The sequence below is a fragment of the Physcomitrium patens genome, chromosome 19 (assembly GCF_059467195.1).
Source record: "Physcomitrium patens ecotype Gransden chromosome 19, ASM5946719v1, whole genome shotgun sequence".
Lineage (NCBI taxonomy): Eukaryota > Viridiplantae > Streptophyta > Bryopsida > Funariales > Funariaceae > Physcomitrium > Physcomitrium patens.
In genome coordinates this window covers 3,590,221-3,600,728 of record NC_143428.1, presented here as the reverse complement: position 1 = coordinate 3,600,728, position 10,508 = coordinate 3,590,221, and the positions used below count along the sequence as shown (strand labels likewise).

The 10,508-nt window shown below is 38.7% G+C and overlaps 1 protein-coding gene across 1 annotated transcript; it reads right to left on the bottom strand.

Annotated features, from left to right (window-relative positions):
* Positions 1–7,901: 7,901 nt before the first annotated feature.
* On the bottom strand, positions 7,902–9,416 carry LOC112272842 (polyketide synthase 3). The gene is made up of 2 exons (XM_090244548.1): positions 8,202–9,416; positions 7,902–8,120 (listed from the first exon to the last, which is right to left on the bottom strand). Exons 1-2 carry the CDS (start codon positions 9,414–9,416, stop codon positions 7,902–7,904), a joined length of 1,434 nt encoding a protein of 477 aa, XP_090100674.1.
* Positions 9,417–10,508: the final 1,092 nt, after the last annotated feature.

Here is a 10,508-nt window from a genome sequence, read left to right as displayed (position 1 = left end):
TAGATAAATCGCCAATAATAACTGACATGGTTGACAAATGCTCGAACACTCGTAACAATGTCTAGTTGCTTTAATTCTACTATAATCTTTATTTTATCCGAATCTATAGCAATGCCTACCATCAAAACTATATGACTCAACAGTTTTTCAGAAGGCACACCAAATTGATACTTTTCTGAATTTAAAGAAATTCCATATTTGGCACATTGATTCAAATATTGACCTAGACATTCTAAATGCCTGGTTCTTGTACTAAATGTACAAAAATCATCTAGAAATATTTCCATTGAAATTCATAGATAATCTTAGAACGCTTGCATCATTACCTTTTGAAATGTAGCTAGTGCATTACAAAGCCCAAACGGCATAATCTTATAGGCAAAGATCCCTCAATCTGTAGTAAAAGTAGTTTTTAATTGGTCTTCTTTTGTAATCTTAACTTGATTATAATCGGAGAATCCATCAAGAAATGAATAACATTCATATTCAGCGACAACATCCAATATACTATCCGTGAATGGTAAAAGAAAATAATCCTTCTTGATAGCCGCATTTAATTTTCAGAAATTTTGACAGATACAAACCTTTCCATTCTTTTTCAGTATCATAACAATTGGTGAAACCCATTCACTGAAAGGAACTGACTAGATAAACCCAACGTCTAAGAATTTATCTAGTTCTTCTTTTACCATAAGTGAGTATTTTAGATTAAGTTGATGTGGTCTTCTTGCACCTCTATTCGGCATATTGGGTGTCTCTATTGGTATATACCTACTAGGCTTGTTCCATGTAGGGTTAGAAAATGATCCTGGTTGTCTTATTGGTATGGAGGATATTTGGTTTGATGACGTTGGTGGAGCATATTGTTTATATTTCTACTGCTCTTTCCTGTAGTATTCGAGATTGAATGCAGATCCTTGATTAAAATTGGAAGTTTGAAAGTTATTGAATGTTGTACTACAATTAATACTTTTGGTACTTCCTCGGCCATTGGTGTTATGACTAGTCTCTTTGCTATTTGAATTTGAATTTTTTTTCTTTTGGTTTTACTTAGACCTACAAATCCTTTTTGTTGTTACTGTAGGAGATTTCTTATGTGTAATCACTTTTGTCTTTCTTTCGTTTATCGATTAATCCTATGATAATCTTCTTCTTCATGATTATCACTTATAATCTTTCATTCTTTTTTACAAAATCAATACTGCCTTAAATTATAACTCACATATTCATAATCCTAAAACTGGTTCTTCTCACATTCTCATTCAACATATAATTCCATCTTCCATACAATCAATTTCTAACATTTCATATTATTGTCATTTCATTAGTAGCGGTGCCAAAATGTTATTCTTGTTGCGTTCAAGCTTTAGTATACCAAAGTAATTGAACTTATAGCAATGGATTCGAACACGGGGAAAGATTGGTTATATAAATTGGGTTTGTTAGTATCACAATTGATTGTACTCTAGCTATCTGAAATCAATTTTCAAACTACAAAAGACCAAGGCTTACTACTTCTGTCTTAATTCAATATATAATCCATTCTACGACTATCAATTCAACAATACTTTCATATTCTTATTAGTTCATCTCCCACTTACTCTCTTTACATTTTATATATATTCAATTACTGATCTCCAACTTTCTCATTATATTTAGTTTCTCAATTCATCACACTGAATTCAATATCTTCACTTAACACAATACAATTCGATAATCTCAATTCTCAAGATCACAGATTCTCTCCAAAACGGTTAGTTGAAAATAATATTCTAAAATATTCTAATCATAGTTTCAACAATACTTCTCTCAATCACAATTCTTCATAAGTAAATAATAAAATCAAAGAAAATAAAGAGGTAGCACCAAACTTACCCCCACTTACAACTTTCATAGTTTGGCCATAATATTCTACTTTTCAACCTCTTTATCCTACCAAAAGATGGACCGTTGGCCAGCAAATTCCAAAAGTTATGACCCTTTGAATTCTTAACCATTTATTCCACTAACAACCTACTGTTACTAACTAAACTACCTAACCATCAATCTAATTTTGAAGGTTGTCAATAACCAACCAGTAACTTACCACAAAATTTATTTATATTTTCTACAATAAGATTCGAAGATTTTATAGTAAGAACATCATGAGCTTTATCAAAATTTATGCTTCGAAGATGAAAATCTATCAAGTGCCTGAGAATAGAATGATTGAAATCTTTGATTCGACAATTGTGCTAGAGATAAGAGAGAGAGTTAGGCAACTTCATGAAAAAATCCATGAAAATATATGGATCAAGTTTGAGGAAAGATTTTGTTACAAATATTTTGATTAAGATATTGAAAGAATATCAAAGAGAGCATTTTTTGATTAAGTAGAATAACAACCAGACAAGCATATGGGACCTAATGAGTTACTGAGAGAATTTGAAAAAAAAATTTGGGCAACTTCCATTATCTAAGAAGTGCCTTTTGGGGGTTAGAAAATCAGAGTTGTTTTTACAAGCTGTAGATGAGACTTTAGAAGACAAATTGTTTCTTCTTCTACAAGATGTAACAATTAAAGGTGGGTTTATAATTAACTGGAGAAGATTAGAAGCGGTAGTAAGTCTTATTACAAAGCAACAATGTGTGAAGGCTAGAGGGCTAAGAACAAGGATGGAGGCAACTCCAATAATTGTCACAAAAGCTCCAATGGCATCACAAGATACTCATATGTCAGCAAATTCGTCAAGAGGTAAGACATTGGATGATGAAATCCTTGAAGAACTTGTGAAAAGAATTAAAGAATTAAAAGTGGAAATGAGTGCTTTAAAAAGAGAGACAAAGCCAAACTTTACACGATCAACAGAAGGTGCAAAAGAATTTATAATACGATGCATTTGATGTAATGATCCAAGCCATAAGTATGGAGATTGTAGATCATATGCAGAGGCCATGAAGAATGGAGTTATTACTTGTAAGGAAGGAAGAATTAGAGATATAGCAACTGATGATGGTCTTGAGACCAATTTTGGAAGAGGTGGTATGAAAAAGTTGATAGAAGAGAAATTGGACAAAGGTAGCTTGTCACGTGGCAAAGAAGCAAAAACTTATAGCATTGAAGCACAACACAGTAAGATAAAAGCTACATCACTTGAATCTTAAGAGATAATGGTTCGGGGTGCACAAGTCATTTGGAAGTTAACTAGGTAGAATGATCCAGTTGATGCAACTACTATTAGAGCCTATTTGGTAAGTGAGCATGAAGGAGTAGAGTCTTATAATGCATCCGTGGAAGTAAAGAGAGATAGAAATGATGAAGGAGAAGAGGTAGAAAGGCCAACAAAAAAGAAAAGGTCACCTATTATCAAAGATCCTTCACCAAAACAAGGACTAACAAGCTTTAAAAGGAAAAGACAAGAAATAGAGTCTTTTTCTTAACATCCAAGTAATATACCACTTTCTAAGGAAAAGTGGGAAGAAAAGATGAATACAAAGAATAGTAGGAAAAAAGAAGATGGAACAAAGTCAAAGCCCAAATCACGAGCCTACAAATTACAATCAGATATTGAATCTTCTATTGATATGAAGGATATTTTGGAAGAAAGGATTTTGGATGTTAAGATCGAATTTACTTTAAGAAAAGCTCTTGGTATTGCAAAAAAAGACTTTCATGAGGTCATTATTGATGTGATCAAAAGAAAAAGGCAGATGACAGTAAAAGCAGTAATTATGAAGGCATTAGATACTTTAATGAGTGAAAAAGAAGAAGAAGAGATTAGTCAAGTGTTTGCATTAATATATGAATGAAAGAAGAAGTGTGAAGACTTTTCTGATGAGTTGGATGGAATTTCGAGTGAAAAAATGGAAGATGAAGTCTTGCAAATGTTTATTGGTACTCATGTAAACAAAAGAAAAATAAAAGGTGTATTTGACAAGAACCAAGAAGATGAAGAGATTGTTGAAAGAAGAACGACTCATGTCATAAGTATTAGAAGACTTGGAAAAGAGGCAAGGGTGGCACGTTATGGAAAAAGTGAAGGTGAAGCATCTTATTCTCATCCATTTTGGACAAGAACCACCATGAAAATACATGTCAAGCTTGGAGGTTTAGATGAATCAATTTTAGCTCTTGTGGACCAAAGTTTTGAGATCAACATCCTATCTAGGAAGACTTATGAGAAAGAAAAATGGTCCATTAATACTAACCATGGATGGATATTGAGAGCTACTAATAATGAAAAAGAAACTCTTTTTGGTGCTTGTTCAGCAGTAAAGGTGAAGGTTGGAGATGTAGAAGTAGAACAAAATTTCTTCGTGCAAAATCAAGGAAGTTATTTGATTATTTTGGGGCAGCCATAAATTAGTGTAACAAAGATGGAGACCAAGGTATTAAATGATGGCTTGCACTATGCTAGAATTTGAAGCGATGATGGAAAAAGATCAATTCAGTTTCTTACAATGAGACCAAATCATGAGAGGCATAGAGATCAACTTAGAAAAACTCCTATGGATTGTGAACATGATGATTTCTTGGATTTTTAGACTGTACATGTGGAATATGGAGTGCCACAGGTGCAAAGAAATTATCTACTATTGCATGCTCCAATGTACAAAGGAATGGTTATAGGATTTGGAATTTAATTGAAAAAAGATTTGTAAGTTTTAAGAAAGTTGAAGATTTAAATTTTAAATATAAAAGATCAATTAAGAAATATGAAAGAAATTTAAAAACAATGGATGTAATTTTGAGTGATGAATTTATTTCTGGAATTGTTGAAGATGAAGGATTTTCAAATAATATTTTATAAGTTTTAGAGACTTTACAAGGGCAGAAGACTGCATCTATTAATGTAATGGCAGAGATCCACTAAAGAAGCCTATATGAAGAAATATTAAAGACAATTACTAATGCAAGGTTGATTGAAAGTTATGGCTTAGAAATTGATGTTATAGTGAACACCAAGTATAAGACTGTGGCAAAGAAGGTGAGACCAATGGCAACACAACTACCACTAGATTCTAAAGATCATATTAAGAAGGTTGAAAAAGAGCCTAGATTAAGGAAAACTAGAAGGATTGAACACAATTTTACAAAAGAAACATTAGCCAAACTAAAAATTAGAGGAGGTGAATTTTTGAAAGAACCTGAAAAGAAAGGGTTCTAAGAAATGATCTCTAAACATGGCAAGGCTTTTGCTTCTTCACCAAATAAAATTGGATGTGTGAATCCAAAGGTTATTGCACCAATGGTCATTTTTATTATTCTACATGTGCCTTGGAATTTGAAGCCAATTCTTGTACTAAAAGCCTTGTTCCCTAAGTTGGTGAGTTTATTGAAAGAAAAGTTGCAAATGAGAATACTTGAGCCATCAATGGCTCCATATTCTAATCAATGGTTCATGATACTTAAGAAGTCTAGAGCTTTGAGATTCATCCAAGACATGCAGCCAGCCAACAAAGTGACAATTAGAAACAAGGGATCAGAGCCAATTGTAGATGAGATTGTTGAGGCTTTTGCAAGGCATGCCATTTATTCTATTTGAGATCCTTATTTTGATTATGATCAGTTTCAACTTGCATCAAAAAGTAGAGATTTGACAACTATTAAAACTCTTTTAGGACTTGTGAGGATGTGCACTTTGCCTCAAGGTGAGACAAATTCAATGGTTCATATGCAAAATGCTATGAACAAAATCTTAAAGGATTTTGTGCTTGAGAAGACCATTCTATTTGTAGATGATATTTCTATCAAAGGCTGCAAAGAAGAAGCAAAAGACTTAACTATGGATGCTGATGGATGCAGAAAGTTTGTAATGGATCACATTAAAGATGTATAGAGAATTTTAAAGAAACTTGAAATGGAAATGGAGTCTTAGTAAGTCTTAAAGGCAATTATTTTAGTTAGTTTAGTATTTTTACTTATTATTGAGGAATAAGAAGTAGTTACTAAAATCAATATTTAAATTGATCTTATATCTATATGTATTACTTATACAAAAACTATAAATGCTAGTTAGTAGTTAAAAGAAGCATGAGAAAGAACCTCATGTCTTTTTAGTTATTTATATAGAAAGTAGTATTTATAGCAGATTCAAATTGATTCCATTACTATAAAAGATCAATAATATAGGAAATTATATCCTTAAATTACTATTAGCATTATAGAAATATTATAGGAATTTTTAGTAGATTCAAATTGATTTTTATCACTATAAAAAATCATTAATATAGGGAATTATATCTTTAAATGGATATCAGAATTATAGAAATATTATAGGAATTTTTAGAATTTATTTAGAATTTTCTATGAATTTTTAGGATAATTTTCAAGACCTTGGTAAAATTGAGTTTTACTACTTGGGGAGCCATTATGAAGAAATGGAGCAAGGTTCGAAGGCCACTCAATACATCTAGGCTAATTGGATGTTTTTGAACACCATGGTGAAGTCAAAAATGCAAAAATATTAATTCTACTAGTAGAAAATAGGAGGACCAGCAGCTAATATAGTCCTTGTCAAAAGGGAGGTGCACAAGTCCCATATGGGTTGTAGCACCTTGGATGTAGGTAGGAAGATAAGACTAAGGCCTCAAGGCCTCTACAGGCAACCAATATACATTACATGTGAGCCTTGGTGAGGTTCGAACCCTTGATCTATAAGCAAGTTACCCTAAAGGTAAAATATTTTCAATTCACTTTTTAATTATTTACTTCCTATTTTTTAAAACTTTATAACTTACTCATAGTAATTCGGATTTCTATGTTCCTTATGTCATTGGAAAGATAATAAAATTATCTATCTAAAAATTTACTTTTTGATTTTTAATTTTACTTTTTATTGGATGAAAACAGAGTCAACAAACTATGACTCAGTTTTTGATTGTGTACTTGCTTCATGTCATTCATTTTAACTATTTTGTGGTTGTTCATCTTTTGTTCTTGTTAATTGCTTACTTCCCTTCATACCACCAATTATGAAAAACTCTTAATTGAGGCTAACTTGTAATTCGAATTGAAGAGTGAAATTTACACTCACACAAAGACGTGGCACAAAATTATGCATAGTACTAGCAAATTCAAACAAAAAATACGAGACCCTCAAGACTCGAAAACTACTCCACCACAAACATATTTTAGACAATTCACAACTACAAACCTCTCTGTGGATAAGCTCAGAAATTCCATTTCCCAATTTCAACTAAATTCAATGCTTCAAAATACTTAAATGTACATTCATACAAATTTATTGCCATCAACTTGACACACCAATTTCTTTAGATAGTGCCTTTGTATCATCTATGTAGCACCCTAATATCACAAAGTTTGTATGATTTCATCCATTTGTTTTGGATTTCAACCAAGAATTTAGAAATTTCATTTTGTTGATTCTATACTAGATGTTGAATCTCCCTCCCCATACATGACTAGATCTCAAATGCCAGAAATTTCATTAATCTATGTTTCATTGCCATCGAGGTTCTAAGAGAAGCACCCCTATCAATTACCCACCAAATCCACGTCATGTTCAAGTGGATGAACCCCCTATCCAACATATCAATCTCTGTGAAAGAACACATCAATGCAACACCCAATTCTGAACCATAAAAGTTGTACAAGCACACAGACGTGGCATAATGAAAAATATGCAATGTGCATCATAGAATCATCGCAGAATAATACATTGGACACAAGATATGTTATGCTCATGCAGCCTTGCCAGCAGAGCACTTGTCTGTGCCCAGTTTGATCTAAAGCTCCACCTAAATATACACTACACCGAATCCTTTGTGCAACGAAATTTTGCTCCTGCTCCAGCAAAATCACGGCCACTGCAACGACTTCGAACATGACAACAACAACCGTCAAAAGCTTGAAAACCAGAGCTTTCAGGAGCTAGTCCATATCGCCGAAACAATATCTGTCAAACTCTTTCCTTTGCGGTGTTGCATGTTACACTTTGGGCCTCGGCTTCACATCCATCCGCTTGGATGCTACCCGGGGGACGTCCGTGTCCGTAGCGCCTCCGCATCTGCTCACCGACGAGCGGCTCCATGTCCAGCGGCTGGTCGCACGGCTCGCTGCTGATCTGAATCATGCACGGCGAAGGAGCGTGGTCCACACCCGCACCCGGCCACCGCCCCTGCACACACCCTGTCCCTCATCCGATGCGTTTCTCGCGCCCTGCTTCCCCCATTTACACGTTCGCGGCGGCGCGAAGCACCAGCACCTCCAACGTCAGCCCCGGCCCGAAGCCGATGAAGAACCCGAAGTCGCTCCCCTCTCCCAGCGTGGACGCCCCCATCTTCACCGACCTCTGCCGAATCTGATCCAGCACGAACAACACCGACGAGCTCGACATGTTGCCGTACTCCGACAGGATGTCCCTGCTCCCCTGCATCTTGTCCTTGGTCAGCTTCAGTTTCGCCTCGACCTGGTCCAGGATGGCCGGGCCTCCTGGGTGCACAGCCCAGAACATTTCGTTCCACTCCGGCGACCCAACGCACTTCCTGGCCTCGTTCAAGAACTTCTCGATGTTCTTGGAGATCAGCCCTGGCACGTCCTTCATGAGGTGGAAGATGAGCCCCGCCTCCGTGAGGTGCCCGTCGATGGCGCCGTCGCTCTCCGGCAAGATCGACTCGCCCGCCCAGTGCACCTCGAACAACGCCTTCTCCGCCTCGGGCTTGGGGTCGGATCCCACCACGTACACGCCGGCGCCATCGCCGAACAGCGCCGATCCCACCAGGCCGTCCAAGTGGTTCTCGCTCGGGGCGCGGTAGGTGACGGCCGTGACCTCGCTGCACACCGCCAGCACCCTGGCGCCCTTGTTGTTCTCGGCCAGATCCTTGGCCACCCGGAGCACGGACGCGCCGCCGAAGCACCCGGTCTGGTACATCATCACCCGCTTCACGGTGGGCTTCAACCCCAGCAGCTTGGCCAGGGCGTGGTCGGCTCCGGGCATGTTCACGCCGCTGGTGGTGGCGAACACGATGTGTGTGATGTCGGACTTGCGGCCGCCCCACTCCTTGATGGCCTTCTGCGCGGCCTCGGCAGCCAGCTTGGGCACCTGGACGACGACGATGTCGTGGCGGACGTTCAGGGAGGGCTCCATGTACGTGCACATGCTGGGGTTGGCCTTGAGCACCTCCTCCGTGAGGAACATGTGGCGCTTCCTGATGCCAGACTTGTCGCAGATGCGCTTGAATTTGGCGTGCAGGGCCTCCTTCTCGCTGGTGTTGGTGATGTTGAAGAAGAAGTCGGGGTACTCGCTCTGCAGGAACTCGGTGGGAGGCACAGCAGTGCCGATGCCGAGCACGCACGCCGGACCCTCCGCACGGGGCTGACCCCTGGGAATTGGCGCATGCATCCTCACGAGGGGGGCGGCGGCAACCTGCTCATCGGAGGCGGCGACGTCAAGCTCTCCGGCTCGCGGTGCCATTGCTGCCAACGGATGTGCTAGAGCCTGCGACGTGAATCCCAAACTAGGTCGTCTGCACAGAAACTTCGGAATGGATAGGCACCCGAGCGAGCAACAAGCGACACGCTTTGCAAACGTTTTCGGGTCGAGAACTACAACCAAAACTCTTATGCTCGCTGAATCGGGAAAAGGGGTCTGAATCGGCAGCGACGCTGCGATGTGCGAACCTTGAGTGGATGGATTGCCTGTGTGAGGATTGAGGATCGGTGGGCTTTAAGAAGTACTCCCCCTGCAACCTGGTAGCCGAGAAGAGAGTTGCGACGACTGGAGCTTCTGTTGTGGTGAGGGGTTCATGGCGCACTGCGTCACATTCTGCACGGGTCCACCTGCTTGGAAAGGGGGTCTGTGGCGTTCAGAATCGAGTTTGCGAAAGACTTTAGGAAAAGTATCTGCGGAGGCGTTGAATTGTGGAATGTTTGGCGCTTTTGGACCTTGAATTATGCAGGTTCCCTGTGCAGATGGAGCAACAGTTCCTTTTCTATGGGTTAAGAGGACTTTGTTTGCCTCAATGTTGGCGGCTGGTTTGTGGGTTGAGTGAGTTCGTTGTACGTGTTTTGTTTTTGTCCAACGGGTTTGGCCGCGTTGATATGATCGGTTTGATTTCAGGTAAATGTTTATTTGGTAGTGGGACATGTCTGTAAGTTTCAGTAGACTTAGGGGTGACCGTGTGATCATTATGTGCCTTTTTTGGATTTGGTTTGGTTCAACGACTGTTCAAGAATAGAATATTCTAGCCCGTAATATTTGGATGCGTCAATGGTTGACTGTATGTTCTTTTGGATTGCGTCATGGAGGATTCGAAGATCGTATTTTGGGCCCACCGCACTTTTTGAAATTTATTTATTAGTTTGTCTCCGTTTGAAGAAACGAGGAACAGGTTTTGATGATTGGGTCAACGTTCGCGTGAGAAGTAGTCCAACTGGGGAGACATTACAATACATAGCTTTTGGTCCTTTCCATGGTCAGTCTTTAAAATTCCACAAAGAGAAAAGAGGCCGTTCAGAATGTCAGGAGCGACTCATTTTTGACGCAAAGACGGTACATGTGATGTGA